The sequence below is a fragment of the Corvus hawaiiensis genome, chromosome 20, assembly GCF_020740725.1.
Source record: "Corvus hawaiiensis isolate bCorHaw1 chromosome 20, bCorHaw1.pri.cur, whole genome shotgun sequence".
NCBI classification, from domain to species: domain Eukaryota; kingdom Metazoa; phylum Chordata; class Aves; order Passeriformes; family Corvidae; genus Corvus; species Corvus hawaiiensis.
In genome coordinates, this window is record NC_063232.1 from 5,051,902 (window position 1) to 5,070,420 (window position 18,519).

Sequence of the window (18,519 nt, forward strand, 5' to 3'; positions counted from 1 at the left end):
CGCCCCCGTCACGCGCGCCAATGGGCGCGGAGCGCTGAGGGCGGCGCGGAGGCCGCGGCCGGGCCGGGTCCTGTGAGGGGAGCTCGGGGGGCTCCGCCGGCCCCTTCCCGGTCCTTTGGGCAGCGCTTCCCTGCGGGAATCCCGGGCATGGAGACCGCGGGCATTCCCACGAAGGAGTTGAGGTGAGTGGTGCGCGCGGAGGGCCGCGAGGCGCGGGTCTGAGGGCAGCTCCGAAAAGTGGCCCCAAGCGGTTACGTAAATCGCCGAGAATTAGCGAAACTTGTGTTTGTGCGTATTAACGAGGAGTTACACAAATTGGCAGCGTTGCGTAGTCATATGAAATAGAGGAGAAAAGCTGATTTTTCTGGTTTGGAAGGTCGGTACTGGAGTGGTTCAGGGAGGCTTATGGGGCTTTTCTGGGTCCTTGGCACTTCCCGGAGCTCTGTTAATGTGTAATGAGGGCACGAGCATCTGCACTTTTGTAATATACAGGGTGTCTGAACTTGTCACTTTCTGTTAGGAAGAAGCAGCTTGAGTAAATATTGAGCTTCTGCTTTTACGGTGTTTTTACAATGCGTCTTCGTTCTGTGGCAAGAAGTGCTGGTGTCCTGTCCGGGCTCTATTCCCTACAGAAACCTGCTTAGATGGGATTTGGGTAACGGCCTGCGACAGGAAAACTTAAAAAACCAAACCAACAAGCTGACAATAGTTCAAATATCTCAAAAATCCTTCGAAGGCTGTGTTATGAGCACTGTGACGCTGAGAAATTCTCTGCTATAGAATCATTTGAGGATTAGCATCGCTGATGCTAAATAATGACTTCAGTAGGTTGCTTGTATTTAGGAGAATTTCTGTCAGTAATGACTGATGGCTTCAACATTATTTCAGTTTTGTTTAATCAGGTAATTGTCTTACGAAATTAGTAACTGGACAGCGTTCCAAAGTGATACATCTCTGGTGGCAGAATTAGATCTGCAGCCTACCTACATTTTTTTTTTCCCCCTGGAAATTTGTTTTGGAGTAGCTTTTGGGTGACTTCAGCGTAGTCTTACAAAGATATACTATTAGTGAGGGAAGTTATGGATCATTTTAAAGTGTTATGCAAGGTCATTTTCCAGCTTTTCCACGTACATTGTGTGTCACCTTGAGCAGGCAGTTGATTGTGGGATAAAAATACAGCCTTAACAATGGGTGTATTGGTGGGATTCACTGGTTATCAGTGTTTATAAGGTCATTGTAGAATCCTAAGATGGATGGAAAATTAATAATTATTATTTTTTAAGCCTGTCTGTCATGTAACAAGACTGACAGTAAAGTGAATCTCTTTTAGAAGCTCTGGTACTGAAATGACCATTTTGTAAAGAAGCAACAGATGAGTCCTATGATGTGAATGTTGAGAGGAACAGTGGCTTTGCTTGGTTCTGATCAGAACTTTGTATTTTTGGGAGCTGGAGATTACATTTGTCCTTGCCTACAGACAGGCACATGATCGATTCAAATCAACAATAAATTCTTTTAAACCTTGAGCTTGTAGAATTAACCACATTAAATCTATTATGAAAAACACAATTCACTGTGTGTGGTAGGACGTGATTGCAGCTTTTGTAACAACCCAGTGAGTGTGGTGGGAACGCCACAGGTTTTTTTCAGCATTGCTGCCCCTACATTTGTCCTTTTGTGTTGGAAGCAATGCTGAATTCCACAGGATCTGGAAGACCCTTATCAATCTCTTGATTTTCATGGGCTAGTCCTTCAGGGCATAGCTTTAACTTCGAGCAGATGGCATCCCTCAGCAGCGAGGATGCATGTCAGCATTCCGAGGGGCTCTCCCTGAACGATTTGGAGAGCCTGCCCAACTTGCGCAGCCGCTCTGCCAGCATCAGCAGCACCGGCTCCAGCGGCCGCGTGCAGCTCCGGCACAGGGTGGCCCAGCTGATGGCGTGTGTGGAGGACATCAGCTCGGATGATGAGATCCACGAAGAAGTGTCTCGCACTCTAGATGAAGCTTTCCTCCGCTGGGGGAAAAAGCTGAAGGATAAGTGGCAAGAATTCAGGTTTTGTTCCCTCCAGTTGGTTGTTTTTGTGGTGGTGTTGGGGCTGACAAATAGATTTCTGATTGATGAAAAATGACAGAAATTCTGTGGGGAAATCAGAGCGTTCTTAGGGGAGAGTGCATATCCACATTTCAATTTTAGCAAAAAAAAAATTTGGGGTTTTCTGTTTGTTTTTAGACTACACTTAGTTACCTGGAATGTGGGCACAGCTTCTCCCCCTCCCGATGTCACGAGTTTACTTCAGCTGAACTCACTGGGCCCGACCACGGATATGTACATTATAGGGTGAGTGTATATTAAAGAACTTGCTTTGTGAGTTTATTGCAAAACTGCTGGGTCTCAACATGGTCTGTTTTGGGAGGACTGTCTGATGTGGGAGATGGTTTAACACTATTGCTACCAGAGGGTGAAGAGTTAACTTAGTCTAACCAGAGTATTGTCTTAGAACAGAGATGATTTATAGCAGTTATCTGCTGCTATTTTGTGTCAGAATGCAGAACATCTTTTTTCTAAACACACGAAAACTTTTGGCTGCTGTTTTCTTTGTTAGCGTGTAAAGGCATGCTCATTTTGATATGGAAGTTATGGAAAATTCTGGATGTTTTAAGGGAGTTAGTGCAAGCTTGTTAGTCTCAATTTATCACTCTGTTTTCCAAACTTTGTTGAAATTCTTAAGTCCTTACATTCAGGTTATTTGTTACAACACATCTTAAGTTGGGCATTGTCTGAAACTCTGTCTTAAGGTGTATATAACCTCCTTTAATTTTATTTTCCTCAGTGTCAGATGTGTTAAATTTGTGTGTAGGTTAAACTGCTTGAATGAAAGACTGAACAGCAGGAAATTTCTGGGGTCTGTGTTCTGCAAAGTTCCTATGAATTCTGTCCAAAACAAACTGGTGCAGTGTGAGTAATTGTGATATATTCAGCTTACAGGAGGTGAACTCAAGAATCACAAATTTTCTGTCTGACTTGGCATTTGATGATCCATGGAGCGTTTTTTTCATGACTGTATTGTCTCCCTTGGGGTATATCAAGGTAATTATTTACATCTCTCTTAAGTGTCACAGCAACTGAAAGAAAATATCTTACATTTTTTTCCTCAGATGCTCCATAAAAGATAAGTTGATGGTGTTTTTTGCAGGTGTCTGTCACTTCCATAGGTACACGTATGTTAGAAGTGATTCTTCATCACACTTGTGTTTTCCTGTTTTTCATGTGATGTGAACTTACACTGAACAGCATATTTCTTGTGGCCACAATGTCTTTATCTCTCTCTTGTTTGTAGAAAAGGTTTTTGCTCTGTGCAGTATTGGGGAACTGTATTGTGATGCTTCTAATGTAGTCTTGCACTATAAATATCCCAAGCAGTGGCAGTGATTTTCATTAAGATTGGTAAGGCTCCTTTATCTTGGGTTTTTTTCCAATTTGTTTGCAGGTGAAAATAAATTGCATATGTGTAAAACAGGATTTTAGTGGGTGTATATATTTACCTGAGGACTTAATTTTTGGTTGAAGACCTATAATATTATTTGGGAATTTTAATGACAAGATTTTGGGGTAATATCAGGGACATAAGATCAGCTAAAGTACTGGCTATTTTAATAATGAAAACAATAAACGTAGAAAGATATCCTGAATTTCTCTAATAAAGAGAAATTAAAAGCCTTTTGTAGTGTTTTTTTAAACCAGCATTATTTCAGGCTGATTTTGCTGAGGTGATTGCATTATCTGCGTGCTAATCAGACTCAGTAGTTGTGCTGTTCTTTTAATTGTAATTAAACAAAACAAAGGACCCATTGGGAATTACAAAAAGGAAAAAACCCACGTTGTTCATTCTGGCCTAAGTCACTGCTGATAAAAATTCAAAATCTGGCCGTGGGCTGACATTCAGGCCCTGTATACACACAGTTAAAAGAATTCCTGCTGGTATGCCTGGCTGATTTTGAATTCTAATTTATAACTATGGGAGTTTGAACCACACTAATGAATGGATGCTGCCACCTAATGGCTTTCAGCAGGACTTGATTAGCTCTAATAATAAGGGGGAGCTGTCAGGCCGGGTCAAAATCAAACCAGGCAGCAAGGAAAGGTTATCCTAGGACTTAGCCAGGAATTTGGTTGAGGAGGAGAGGAGCAGTTGCCCCTTGGCTGACCTGTGACGAGGTTGGGTGTGGAGGGATAGGTGTTCATCCTCGGGACATTCTGTCCCCTCAGTAACAGAGTCTGTGTCAGAGTGTTACATTGGTCACAGTCAGTTCTTTCACCATCCACAGGATCATGTTTCCTCTGTGCGAGGGCTTTGATTTGGCTCTGAGGACTGGTGGGACTGGTGCTGGTTCCAGCAGAGGAAGGGTCAGTGCCTTGTGGTGTTCAGGACCTGTGGATCTTGAGAAATGTCTTGGGACTGGCCACAGCAGAATGAAACAAAGCAAATAAATAATAGAGGGACTGGAAGATCCGAGTACCTCATGAATGTAATTATGGAAAGGAGAATGCTGACTACTAAAATATTCATGCATCGTCGAGTAATTGCAGTCCATTGTTTCAATATTCTGTTTGGTATTTTGTTGGGTTCAAAGACAATGAGAACATTAAAATATATTCTGAAATCATTTAACTGTGTAGATAGGAAGACAAAGAAAAGAGGAATTCTGTTTTAAATTTTGTGCTGAAATTTTGTGCTTTTCCAGCCGTTGCATGTCAGTTTTATTCTAATGTAGTCTTTTTCTAAATTAATCCAGCATAAAATTGAACTACAATTAATGTATTTCAGTATCTGTATTTTAAATGGAATCATTATCATTAAAACAAACACAATGAATTTTGTGTCTCGTGCCAGAAACATTGTAAAGTCCATAAATGTTCAATGAAGGACATCTTTGTTAGACTATTTCCACACACAACAAACCAAAAAAACCCTAAACTACAAAACCCCCCCTGTCTGTATGCTCCCTAAGTGTTTGGTAAATCAGTTTTTACAGGCACTGCAGGCAGGAGTTACTGCTGTTTGCAGCTCATTGTTTTTGCAGATGCCTGGAATTGACTGCTGTGCTTTTGAGGCATTTAATGGCATTTAGAATATTTAATGATCTGCTGAAGGGTGCTTCAGTTTGAAAAACTTGCTGCTGTTGGAGGACTTGTACGTGTGAGCTGTAAAGCTTTTAGGTGAAAAGTGAAGGATTTGGTCCTTCATGAACAGGATTCTTAAATAATGAAACAAGAGGCTGGTAAGGCAGAAGAAAAGTCTTTAAAGAGGTTTGGGCAGGTGCATGTTTTGAGGTCAACTTCAAATTTGTAATATAATGTTAGAACTGTGTTAATTAGCTGAGGGATTGATCAGATTTGTTTATAAGGAATATGTTTTTCACAGCACTGAAATGGGTCTGCATTTACTGTGTCACAGTATTGAGGCCAGGCTTGGCAAGGGAATTGCATGACTTCTGCTCTGGCCTTCTTCCCCTAAAAGCTCCTGTGAAGTAAACCCAAGGAACTCCTGGAAATGACCATTCCTTCTTTTCTGTCTCTTCCAGCTCTCCTCAGTTCGCATGCAGGGGTTGCTGCTTCTGATCTTTGTGAAGCACGTCCACCTTCCCTTCGTCCGGGACATCCACACCCACTACACACGGACAGGCCTCTATGGATACTGGGTAAGGAATTCCCGAGATGTGGTTGCCCTGGTTACTTATGGTGCTGTGTGCCTCTGCATGGATCCATGCTGAGAGATAGGAGATGTGGTTTAATTAAAAATTAATAAACTGACAAGCAGACTCATTTGTTTGAGCCTTGTGTGCAGCGCAGACCATAATTTCACCGGTTTATTTGCTGATACACAACAACTTGTGTAGGAAGAAATCTAAATTGCAAGATTTAAAAAGTTGTAGGTGGTGGTAGTAGTTACACTTGCAGGCAGTTTCAGGGAATGTTGTTCTTCCATCCCAGGGGAACAAAGGAGGAGTCAGCATCCGCATGTCCCTCTTTGGTCACACGATCTGTTTCATGAACTGCCACTTGCCAGCTCACATGGAGAACACAGAGCAGCGACTGGATGACTTTGAAAAAATTCTAGAAATGCAGTTTGAAGGAGAGGATATTCCAAGTCCCATGGATCATGAGTGAGTTGTTCACTTAGTTCTGTCTCTATAGGTTTTATCTATTATATGGTGAACTCTTGCACTGAAGAGTTTTGGGATTGGAGTTTTCATCCATCATTTTTATTTTAAATGTCCCTTCGGCCTTGACCCTGAACCCTGTGAGGAAAAGATAACCTGAAAGACAGATGTCTGTTTTACAAGACTGTTTTCTTCCAGTCTTTAATTTTTTAATACATTTGTTAGCATATAGACTGTACATGTCATGCAGGAAAGCTTTAGAAACTAAAGCCTGTTTATACCAAAAATCCTCTAGGTTGCTGTTAAATGTTCAGAGACATAAGACTCAGGAGAAGTTAATATTCAGGCAGTAATGAGCAAGCAGCAAGAAAGCAAGGGACTTAATTTACTGTTCCAATTACTTTAAATTTTTTTTACTTAGCAGCAGGTTATCCCTGTGTAAGCTTATCTATAACTACTTAATGTTTGTGTTTAAGCTGTTTGCATTAAGCAATATAAGTGATTAGAGCACCTAATTAGTGTAATGGCTAATATTCTGTCAAATTCTTCCCTCATTTAATGGTTTCCTATAAATCTGCCATGTTTTATGCATTTTGGTTTCGTTGGTTTTTTTAAGGATTCTCTTCTGGTTTGGAGATCTAAACTTCCGGATAGCAGATTATGGGATACACTTTGTCAGAGAATCAATCAATAACAAGCGCTTCAATCTGCTGTGGGAAAAGGACCAGGTAGGTTGTCTCAGTCTCTTTGGGGGTTTGGGTTTGTTTTTAATGCACACAAACACAACACAGTAGTTAAATTACACCTTGAGCTTCTAATTTCTGTTACAGAACACAAACTGAGAGCAGTCATGAGGTGGAACATGAGGTGGTCATAAGCCCCAGTTAATTGCCAACTTTTTTTGCTTTGGTGTAGTTTCTTACTCATTTATAATGCTCACATTTGACTGGAGCTTTCTTTGAACTTCATGTCTTGTCAGTTGTTCCTTACCCTGACTTCTCCCAAGAATTATTTTTAAGACAACCTTATTCTGGAATTGCCCCAAAGCTTTCAGATGGATCATGTCAAGAGTTCTGCTATAACAAAGAGGCCCTTCTGAATTCACCTTTCCAATTACGCTGTACTGATTGCAATGTTGAACTCCTGGAAGATGCTTTCCCAATCATCCTTTAAGACCAGATTTTTAAACATAATCTTTAAATTTTACTTTTTATATTTGCAGTTAAATATGGCAAAAAAGAAGGAAGTGTTTCTTAAGGAATTCAAAGAGGGTCCTCTGCAGTTTAAGCCCACCTACAAGTTTGACCTTTACTCGGAGGTCTATGACACAAGGTAAAAGATAAAATGAGTTTGGAATATGAGAGTGAATGTGGTGCTTGCTTAAATATCACTTCAGTAATCAGCAAACCTGAATTTCCTGACTGTGCTCGTGAATTGGGGCTATTGAGCTGTTCTGTTAGGCTTGGATTGATTGAATCTGAGTAAATGAATATTTTTTGCTGAAGAAGCTGGGGTCTGCTGATTGTATGAGGGAAGTAATGAAACAACCCGGCTTCATTTTTGGAAAGACCAGGTTCACAGAATAAATGAGCACTTGTTTAAGCTGCTTCTGTTTTGTTCTTTCCTACTAAAAGTGCTCATTGGTTGTGAAAAAGGAGCAAAAGAATAATTGTCAGCCATTTTTGTTTCCCTTCTCTGTTTAAGCATTTCATTTGGTATGCTGGTATTTGAAAATTAATGTGTATTTGTCTCTATTGATTGTTTTAAGTTGAAAATGGAGTATCTCATATTTCCAAAGTTTTTCTCTGATATTAAAGTCTGTTTGTTAAGTATTAGTCTTATGTTTCCACAGAAGGATAAGTTCCTGTCCAAACAGGGTTTTGTACTGATCTTTTTCTTTACTTCCAGAGAACAGAAGTCCCTGTTTTGGTTTAAGTAAGAAGAGAACTTTCTGAATTTTGTAGTTTTTTTAATATTTCAGAATCAAAACAAGGCTCCATCTGAGCTTTTGCTTTGATTTTTGTGAAATATTTGAAAATCAGATGACAGCTGATTTTCTTTAGGGATTTTTTTAACCTGTCTGAAAGCTGCACTGTTACCTACTCTGCTGTTGCACTTAATATTGGAAGTTCATTCATGTGGATCCAAAGACATTTTGCTTCTTAATTGAATGTAAAGAGATGTAATGGGACTAGCAGTAAATCCAGTTAACAAAAAAGACTTATAATAATCCAAACCTGGGCATATTGGGATTCATAGGCTGGTTGTCTGTATTGGCTGATTGAAAGAATAAAAAGTGTATTTATACATTCTGTGTGCATCCTGCTGCTGTTCAAGCTACCAGAGAGACTTTGCTCAGATGGGGGTGACCAGCAGAGCTCAAGGCAAGCACCCTGCAAAAGTTGCTTTTACTGAAGTCCACAGAATATTACTTTTGATAATTCTTCAATGTGAATTTTGAGGGTTTGTTTCCCATCTAATACCCCATTTCTCTAAAACAGTGAGTGTATTACCTTAAGCTGTTGTTTTGGTATTTTCCTGCACAGCAGAGCAGACATCTGGCAGCTCATAAAGATTTCTGTCGGTTTATGTAATTACTGGAGTAAGTGGGATAAGAGCCCTTAGTCATTTCAAATCTTTCCACCTTATTAAAGGTGGGAAGGGGTAAAACAAAATTCTGTTGAATATTGAACTAAATGGCCTTGGTTTTGATATTTAAAGTTATTAAACTGACAGTTTTCCTCACACATTCTCCTTTTAACTTTTATAATCCAATCCAGTCCATTCTAATTCCTCTTCCATAGGGTATGATCTTTTCTCCATTTCAATTTGAAGTGATCCCCCCATCCAGAGAGTTGCTGTTAAGTCTTCCTCTACAGAGAGAACCACAGAGGGCTCATGTCTTCTGGTGTAATTGATGTGGTATAAAAGGAAACTCTGCATTGTGATAACAGTTTGATGTATAGCACAGTTGCAGGCACAACTTCCTTGATTATGGAATTTTAAAAGCCTGTTGTTATGAGACAGCAGTAGCTTGCAAACCTGAAATGCAGGCTGGTACAATTTAGAGGAACTTCTAAATAAAGCATTGCTCTGGCACCTGTGATTACCATAAGCTACCCAAGTTTGTCCTGTTTTTTGTTGTTAAAAGAAACTTGCTCTCAAATATTTTGAATAATTTCAAACATCCTTCAAACTCTTCCTACATATTCCTTATGTTTACGCCCTCATTTCTCAGAATATCTGTACATTTGGAGCCTGGAGCAGTTGCTGTACTCACTCAATGTTCATGCATGTTTTTACAGGGCTTTAGGAGAAAGTATCATTTCCTGTATGAAGCCAACTAACCCACTGAAACGTCCTTCTCCCCTTCATTTTACTCCTCTTTCAGAAAGCCGTGAAACTGATCTGGGGTGAATGGAGTTCAAATTAAGGAAATGTTGGTTGTAAAACACATTAAACAGAGCTGTAAAATGAAGCTTGGATATGATTGCCTCCTTTTATTAATATGTATCTCACAGTCTTGGAGTAGATTTTGCACAGCATTCTTAGCTTTTGGCAATTTGTTTCTCTGCTCATTTCACTTTTTACCTTACATTTTTGCAGTGAGAAGAAAAGAAAGCCAGCATGGACTGATAGAATTCTATGGAAAGTGAAAAATCTCTGTGAGGTTGCATCAAAAGAAGGCGAATTCCCTGAAGAAGAGAACCCGATTTCTGTTACTCTGAATAACTATGTCAGTCACATGAGCTATGGCATCAGTGATCACAAACCTGTTACAGGAACTTTCAAGCTTGAGGTGCTGTCCCAGTTATATTGTTCAGAAAGTTTGTTTTACTCAGTGTTGCCTTACAGCAGCTGATTTCCTAAACCATAATCTCTGTTTCATTCTGATCATAGTGAAGGCAGCAAATTGCTTTCAGGTTATTTCCAGTCAGTTAAAGAGTCCCACAGGTGGCAATTGTGACAGAGAATAACTTGAATAACTGAAAGAATGACAGGCTTGACTGAGTTTAACTCTGTTCTTTTGTGTAGATGAAGCCTCTTGTCTCAGATCCCTTGGTCACGCTGAGTCCTGAGGGTGAGTGGAGTGCAGAGCACGATGTTTTCATGCGCTACTCCACGGTGCCTGAATTCCCCAGCAGCGCTTGGGACTGGATTGGGCTCTTCCAGGTAAAGTTATCTCATCATGGATCTTCAGCAAAGATGGTGAATGTGACTGCAGGAGGTCGTTGAGAGTTTTGGAGCAGTGATTCTTGCTAGTGCAGAACTCTCTGAAATGGTTGTGTCCTTGATTGCCGTTAGTTCTGTGTGCTGACAGTTTAGCCCTACAGCATGGGAGTTCTTCCACACCCTTTAAATTCTCTGCTAAGATAATCTGGTGGTTTATTTAAGTAAAATGTTTCAGAAGCTCTGGAAAGGAGTTTATGCAACAAAAAAAAGAACAAAAATAAAAGTCTATAGACAGGTGAGAGAACAGAGCACTCCCACCCTCTCAGAAAACAAAAGGTTTTGCAAGCCCCCAAAATGTTTTGATCCTAAGAGTGTTTTAATTATTTCAGTGAAAAAGTAAACATCTCTCACAACTTTGAGTTTCCCATGTAGTGTATGGTTTTCATTTCCATCAGGAAGCTGATGGTTTGGATCTTTCCCTGCAGGTGACTTTCAGGCATGTGAATGATTATGTTACTTACGCTTGGGTGGAAGATGATGAAATTTCTTCCAACAAAGACAGCAAACAAGTAAGTCAGTTGTATTTCTTTCTAATGTAGTTTCCCACTGGAGTTCTGTTCCATATCCCCTTCTCCTTAGGGGTTCTGTATTCTCTTCCCAGTTGAAGCTAATTTGAAACAATATTTAAAATCCCTCTTCCTAATTGTTCCTATTGAATGTTTTGGTCCCTCTTTAAAAGCTGCTGTCAGTTACAAAGCTTTCTAGTAGTGACTACCTAAAGTGATTTAACAAACAAATAAAACTTACTTTGATACAAATGGTAACTATCCAAAGATACTTATCTGAACGAATAGAAGTTGAAACTGGGAACCCTGGCTCCTTGGGACAGGCCCAAACCAAGGTAGTGAATTGCTCTGCTTTTCCCACCAGGAGGCAGCTCCACTCCCTCTGCTGCTCTGTGGCTTTGTCCCTTCCCTTAAAAGCACTCTGGGTCTCTTCTCCCTTCTCACTGAACCAAGCCAGCTTGCTGACATGGTGAAGGATATTCCTTCTCCTCCCTGATTTAATTTTCAGACGGTTTCCTGAGTTATTTCTGTCCTCATCTGTTTGAGCTTACGTTTTAAAACATGCTTATAAATAGCAGATACTGATTTTGATAGTGTCCTGAATGGCTTTTTTGTAAACTTCTTTTGCTGTGGAAATTGCTCATTGCCTGTTCTTATTCTTGCCAGGTTTACATGAGTGCTTCAGAAATACCTAAGATGGGAGGAGAATTTTTGCTTTGTTATTATAGCAATAACTTGCAGTCAATAGTTGGCATCAGTGAGCCTTTTCAGGTAATACATTTGGAAGCACTGATTAATGTTGATGTAATTTTTTTTTTAATATTTATTTTGTTTTCATATGCATCTGAACGTAGCTGTGTTAATCCTTGGGAAGGTGGCAGCAGAAGGAATTTTTAAAAGAATATGTCCTAGCTAAAAAGAATTTGCTTATATGCCAAAAGACTCTGAGTGAATGTTATGGCATCACACAGCAGTGAAATAAGACAGGTTTCTCTCTCTGTGTTCTCTTTTGGAACTTCAGGCTCTGTAATGTTAGGTCCCCAGTTTCTGTAAAGATGACAAATCAAGTGCTGCCAAATTTCTGGCAGATTGTAGCTGAGCTTTTTGTGCTCCATTTTGTGACTTGCACAAAAGTGTTTCCTGGAAATTGTCACTTGAATTTGGGAAGGATGGGACAGCTGGACTCAAGTTATTTGATTAACAGGCTTTGTTTAATTTCTGCAAAGATGACTTAACCTGCCCAAACAAGATGAACTGACCAAGCATTGCTGCTTCTACACAAGCACTGTTTTTTCCAGAATAATTTTGTTTGGGCATAATTTTCCACGCTGTCATGGCTGTGCTAATATGGTGGGGAATCATTAAATTGGAATTCTGCATTGTTGATGATGAGGATGAAGGGGTTTTAGAAGACTGTAAAATTCCAGTGCCTTAGGGAATACAGTAATGAAAGTTCCTGGGCTGGCTGGTATCTCATTCCTATTTTATACTATTATATTTTATTAATATATATTTTTTTCTGTATGGGTGAGAAACATGGCAGAGTGGAGTATTTGTGTTGTCTCTGAGTTCAATATCTATCAGAGACTCTGCAGGATTGCTGCCTTTCTTCTTGGATGACATTTCATATTTTGCTATCACTATAGTAGATTTTTTTAATCTTCTTAATTTTTATCAAATTCTTTATATAGTGGTATAAATAATACAGAGCAACACGGTGCTTTTGAATTGTTAATTTGTTACTTGTCTCTCTCCTAGATTCAGCCTAGCAAAACACCAATAGAAGGGGATCTGCCAGAGGAAGAGAGCAGCTGGCTGCAGAAGCCTGACAATCCAGAATCAGGGGGTGATTCTGAAAAGAGAAGGGGCATTTAATGGTCCTGGTTCAGCAGTCAGATGATTCTTTATGTCTTAGCGATTGTAAGCTTTTGCTCTTAGAAGATGGAGTAAGACAGGTAGGATTGTTCAGAAACTTTGTAAGCTCGTAGAAGATAATTTATTGTGGAAATGGATATTTTTATTCTGGGGAGAGTAACTCTCTTGCACTGGATGAGAACTGTAAAAATAGCACTTAAGGAATGCTGTATGTTTTAAGGTGATAGACATTTCTAATGCAATGATTTAAGGAAGTTGCAATGTTTAATAGATTTTTTGGCTTGTTCCTTTTTTTTGTAGAGGATATTTTATTTACGATGCAATATTTACTATGCTGTAACCACTTAATAATTGATTTCCAAATTTTGAGTTTAAATGAAGTTATTTAAAAATTATTTATTAGATACAGCTAGTTAGCTTGTTTTAAAATTTTATTTGACTTTCAAATGTAAGCTAATTACCTTTTGGGAAACACCAGTGACAACAGGCCACATGAAAACAAAATCTTCAGAGTGTATAAAGTCTGCTTTGGTAGATCCTTCTCTTCATGCCTTACTGAGAACACTTTGTAGGATTTTCCATTTCTGATTTTTCCAAATTGAATTACATTTATCAAAATGCACTATTCCTGATTTTTTAAAAATTCTTCTTTTACAAAACAATTAAGCAATTTGCTTATTGCTTTCTCCCTCTCATTAAAAAAAGAAAAATAAACCCGTTTTTATACCAGTCCCTGGCTTGGAGTTAGCCAGGATCCCGTAACTTCTGAAGGAAATTGCAGAAGTTGAGAAATGCTTTAGCATAGGTGAGCAGCCCCTGGTTGATGAAGCATTTGGCACGATCTTCGAAAATTGTAAATCTCTTGAATTTATAGTAATCAGTCTGCAAACTTTCTGATTTCTAGAGGTGCTCAGACCTTACTGTATCCTGTGCACTTGAGGGTGGAGATGGAATAAGAAATTTCATGTACCTTTAGGAACCTGAAAGGTAGTTAGCTTCAGAAAGGGTCTTGTTTCTTGATGAGGAAATAGAGATCTTTGGAAAGGATAGGAAGAAGCATCAACATTCCACAGAATCTCAGACTGCAGTGCTGGAACAGAGCACTTGTGAGTCTCCCATGTTCTGTATCCACAGCTCCCTCCCATGTGGGGTGAGTAGTTAGTTACTCCTCACTGGCATGGTGGTTAGGGATGGAAAAGAGCAGATTTGGTTCAAGTGGAAGAGCAAAGTGTGTTGGGATGTTCATGCTGGAATACTCCTTCAGAACTGAGTGGATTCCTTTTTGCTCTTTTTCTCAAAGCCTTATTTTTTTCAGGGTTGTTTTGAGATAGAAAGTTAACAGCTTGATAAGATATTTGTTTTGCTTCCATCATTCACTGTATAAAATCTATTGAGGTCCAGGTGTCTTTGTGTCCTGTTGAAGCTCTGACATAGGTTTTCTGGTTAGGTAGTTGCAGTGGGGTTTAGGAACACTTGGCCTCTGTAGGTTTCAGTTGTATCTCAGCGTGGTGCTTGGTGTTGGGAACTGTTCCCAGTTGTGAGTAGTGAGGGCAGGTTCAGAGGTTACTGTGTTCATTGCATGGATTAACACTGCCTTGAGGTTTACAGTTTGTACATTCCTGTTACATTTTGGAACAATATTAGAAACAGTTTTCCCATTTATACTAGTCTCCCAAGAATTTGTTTTGCGCTGAATTTTTCAGATAGGTGACTTCTTCTGGCAATTAGGGCATCAGACAAATCCCTGTTTTGCATTGCAGTAACTTCTGCAGTTCCTGACTTGTGCCCTGTTCCTGGTTTCACTCGTGTAATTCTGACCATTCTCCATGCAAGGAGATTCTGTGGAGAGCCCAAAAAACAGTGGGCTTTGAATTCCAGACCACAGCTGGTGATTTACTGTGGACCAAGATCCAGTTTCTCCTAAGCAGGGTGCATCTGCTGGGCAGGAGCAGCTCAGAGGGAGCCATGCAGCCTCTTTGCAGGGACAAAACACTCGAGATCCTTTGTGTTTGTGGGAGCTGAGAACCCTCTGTCACTGGACACAGAAGCTGCATTTTGTAAACTGATTCTTTGAACCACAGGACTTCCCAGAAAATGCCCACAGCAGCTGGGATTGGAACTGCTTGTGTGTAAGGAGGATGCTGCACAGAACTCTGCACTTCTTTCTTCAGTATTATGCACACAGAGGCACTTTTGTTTACTACTGTTACCTATGGTAGCTTTTCAAACTATTCCATGACCTGTAATGATGCAATTTCTGCTGAAATTTATCTTTCTTAAAACACCTTTAATTGGATGTTATAATCACTGGAAATGTTTTTATACTCATGTGTTTTCTTTTCATGTACCTCTAAAATAAATCCTGGCAGTGAAGTGTTGTGCATGGCCTCTGTTAATTTGAGAAGGAACAGACTGGCTTGGGTGGGGAGGATTAATTTGTAACCTTTCTTCAAGGAACTTGTTTTGGTCATGTTTAATTCACAGACACAAAGTATTTTAGAAGGAAATCAGTAAGAACCTGTGGTAGGGCTTTGGGCTGCAAAAGAAGGGCAAGGACAAATGCTGGTTTTCCTTTGGACAAAGCAGATTCATCTTATTTTTTCCCTTATTTCAATGAATCCAGTATTACATGCTCTTGTGGTTTTGTATTTTCTGTCCCTCTTCCCCAGTGAGGAGGTTTTGACATTTTCTTTGTAAAAATGCCCAGACCACTTAAAATTCTTTCTTAATTTTTGAGAACAGGTTCTTCTAATTTCACTTTTTCACAGTGAATTTTTCAGTGTGGTTTGAAGTGTCTTTTTTGTCTTTATGAAAGATCTGCCACGTTATGCTTCGTATTTTAAATTTTGTATTTTTTAATATAAATTTGCACTTGATTTGCATCTAAAGGTAACTTTTCATAACTCTTTGCTGTTGGAGAAATTATTTTCAAATGGCAATTAAGTCTCCTAAGGAATGTTGTCCAGTCTAGCCTCATTTAACTTCCACAATATTTCTGATTGCTGGCTAACCTCAGGATGTGCAGTGTATCATTGCACACAGATAGTACAGCTCTGTGTAAACAGGAAATATTTCTAAGATGTCTTGCGTGTTTGTGAGACCCTAAAAATACGTTCTGATAAAGACCATTGTTTCTACTACCACTGCTTCCTTCTCTGCTCTTGGACACTGAGTGACACTCAGATGAACTTGTCTTAATTAATATACTGCAGTGGAAAGGCCAGTTGAACAAAGCTGGAATTAGGTTTTCCTTGAGAGAGGAAATGATAACTTTTTTGAGAACTCTGTGATGCTAACAGGAAGCTTCCTGTGGCCCTTTCTGCCCCTGGATGTAGGGATTGCTGTTTGAAAGTGATTGATATGAAGCAATTTCTATTTAATACCCAGTTACTCTGGAAAATGATCTGCTCGGGGACTGCCCTGAACTTGTCTAAATGCTTCAATTTGAGGAACATCATCCATCTGTGTTTGTACCTCCCACCTCCCTGTCTTACAGTGGAACTGTCATCTTCCACTTACAGGGTCTCTGCAATTAAAAAGAACATTGTGCAACCTAGAAAGCAGCAAGGGAAATCTGTGTGGGAATTGTTGAACACAGGGGTGGGAGAATCACTGGAGCAAAACAGTGAAGTGTAAGATCTGGGAATGCAAACTGGCGAGAGGAAATGCAGAGGTAGGAGAAAAATTCAGAAAATATGAATACAGGCACCACAAAAGGATGAAAAACAGAATAGCAAATGTTTTAACCTGCTAACCATGCTTTGAAACTGGCAGTTCTCAGGTACAGACATCAGCTCTGGTAAGGGAGTGTGTCAGCATCATTTGTCACATACCAGTTTACTGTAACTGTGTTGTTTTACTGCTCAGGCTCATCAGAGACCACACTGTGCTCTGTGCCCCTTTTCATTTTCTTCTTTCTTTTGAATTTTTTTTCTTCTGCTTCTTTTTACTGTCTTTACCTTTTCTTGGTTTTTTTTTCCCCTCTTACCACTCACTTGTAGCCAATTTTCAGAAGTTTTTTTACACATAATTCTGCTATCTGCATCACAGGAGCCATTCCACCTACACAGCTCTGGTGTTCTGACCTTTGTGATTTCTCTCCATAGACAGGGGAGATAAACCAGGCTGGGTATTGCTCCATATTACTGAGAATAGGGTGGGTTTGTTTGAGGAAGTGACAGTGAGGGTTTTTAAAATGTGATAAAATCTACTTTTTTAGTAGAACTCTGTATTGGGAAGTAGGTGCTCAAGGAAACAATTGTTGGACTGGAACAATCTTGTGTATAACAGCTAAGGAAGCATAAGAATAATTCCAGATATGAAACAGAACAGTGACAGGCCCTTTCTTTGCAGTTGCTGAACAGAATCGTGTTACCTGTATCTGCTCTGGAGTAGCCAGTGCTTGTTAATGTTATTAATTAATCTTGTTAATGCTTTCTTGGCAAGCATTATCAACTGGAGTTGGTTTGTAGTAGAGTTGACAATTCAAATTTGGCTCTTCCAAGAAGATAGAAGGAATTATCTCCTCAGCAAGTCTTAAAATGCCTGAAATTGAGAGTGATTTTTTTTCCCCCAGTCACAGGCAGGATATCTGATACCTTTTTTGGAGGGTGATAGGTCTGGCCACGCCATTAATGGATGGCATGATCATTGTAAAGCTCTGTAATTGCACTTAAACCAGTGTTCACCAGATTATTTTTCTCCTATTTGTAGGAATTTTTGTGCAGTAACGTGCCAATTAATTTCCTTTGCCATGATTAGTTAGCTACTCAAGGACTCAATTAATAATGATTCTGTTCTGCAGCAGTTTGCAGAACTTCCTGTAGTTACCATGGGAGCAATCAGGATTTTCTATTGCTTGCTCTTGGAGGCAAAGATGAAGCATTTTTTCTGCACAAAATCTCTTGGTAGATTTTTGAAGTCACCATGGGATTGTTTCGTGCCAACACCTCTGAAACAGCATCCGCAGCGACCTGACTTTTCTGAGCCCTTTGGGACAGATATGGAACATCAACAAAGTTGGAGGCAATAAACACAAACATAAATTTAGCCTTCTTGGAACTGTCGTGGCACATTGTAACGAGTGAAAACCAGTCTTGAACTTAATTGTTTCAGCTCACACCTAACACTTGGTATAAATACAGAGGTTCATCTTTTCCTCTCACAACAGGGCTCCGAACCAAAGGCTGCACTTAGTCAAGGTTGTGTGCTGCTGCTGCACACTGAAATCAGAACTATCCATAAAGAATAGAAGGATTTACTGACTTTCCTTGGAAAAATGGAACTGCAGATTGAACGTATTCCTACAGGAGAAATCATCCGCGTGGTCGGCCGCAAGGCAGAGCGCAAGACTGTAAGCATGGCTTTTATTGTTCTCTGTCCCCCTCTGGTACTGTTGGTTACACAATAACCAACTTAGAGCTGAACTGAGCAACTCCAAGGCAAGAACGGGAGGGTTTGCAAGGCTGGTTGGTCATTGGAGTGACTGTAGCTGTGTTGTGAACATTTTTTTCTCTCTGGGATGGAATTAGTAGCAATGAAGTGAGTGGGAGTTTAGAAAACCATTAAAATGTATTTCCTGTAGAAATACTGCAGTGTACCAAAGTTTCATGTTTGGCCTGGCTGTATGAATTCTGTCAGAGTTCTGGGAGCACTTTCAGGCTGCAGAGGATGGGAAAGAGCTTTGGAACAATTATTTTGTTCCTCTTCTGTGTTGATTGTGCTGTCACAGGGTTCATGCCC

At 39.8% G+C, this 18,519-nt stretch overlaps 2 protein-coding genes across 4 annotated transcripts in view; both read left to right on the forward strand.

The window, feature by feature from the left end:
• Positions 1 to 22: 22 nt before the first annotated feature.
• Positions 23 to 15,150, forward strand: INPP5K (inositol polyphosphate-5-phosphatase K). 3 transcript variants are annotated; one of them, XM_048324778.1, is made up of 13 exons: positions 23 to 182; positions 2,232 to 2,339; positions 2,981 to 3,089; positions 5,585 to 5,701; positions 5,994 to 6,166; positions 6,780 to 6,891; positions 7,386 to 7,495; positions 8,072 to 8,098; positions 9,770 to 9,962; positions 10,199 to 10,336; positions 10,822 to 10,905; positions 11,569 to 11,673; positions 12,661 to 15,150. In XM_048324778.1, exons 1-13 carry the CDS (start codon positions 148 to 150, stop codon positions 12,775 to 12,777), a joined length of 1,428 nt encoding a protein of 475 aa, XP_048180735.1. In that variant the 5' UTR covers positions 23 to 147; the 3' UTR covers positions 12,778 to 15,150. The 3 variants fall into 3 exon arrangements, with proteins under 3 accessions (XP_048180735.1, XP_048180733.1, XP_048180734.1); XM_048324776.1 differs by lacking the exon at positions 23 to 182 and adding an exon at positions 1,612 to 2,054; XM_048324777.1 differs by lacking the exons at positions 23 to 182; positions 8,072 to 8,098 and adding an exon at positions 1,614 to 2,054.
• A 2,860-nt stretch (positions 15,151 to 18,010) lies between these two features.
• MYO1C (myosin IC) overlaps positions 18,011 to 18,519 on the forward strand; it is a 50,945-nt gene continuing 50,436 nt past the window's right edge. The window contains exon 1 of the mRNA XM_048324770.1: positions 18,011 to 18,130. Within this exon, the coding sequence (XP_048180727.1) occupies positions 18,056 to 18,130 (75 nt within the window). The 5' untranslated portion in view covers positions 18,011 to 18,055. The remainder of the gene's footprint in view (positions 18,131 to 18,519) is intronic.

Coding starts and splice junctions, on each gene's coding strand:
- INPP5K (XM_048324776.1), top strand. CDS start 1,780: ATGGCATCCCTCAGCAGCGAGGATGCATGTCAGCATTCCGAGGGGCTC. Junction 10,906..11,568: donor CCAACAAAGACAGCAAACAA/GTAAGTCAGTTG, acceptor TATTCTTGCCAG/GTTTACATGAGTGCTTCAGA. Junction 11,674..12,660: donor GCATCAGTGAGCCTTTTCAG/GTAATACATTTG, acceptor TCTCTCTCCTAG/ATTCAGCCTAGCAAAACACC.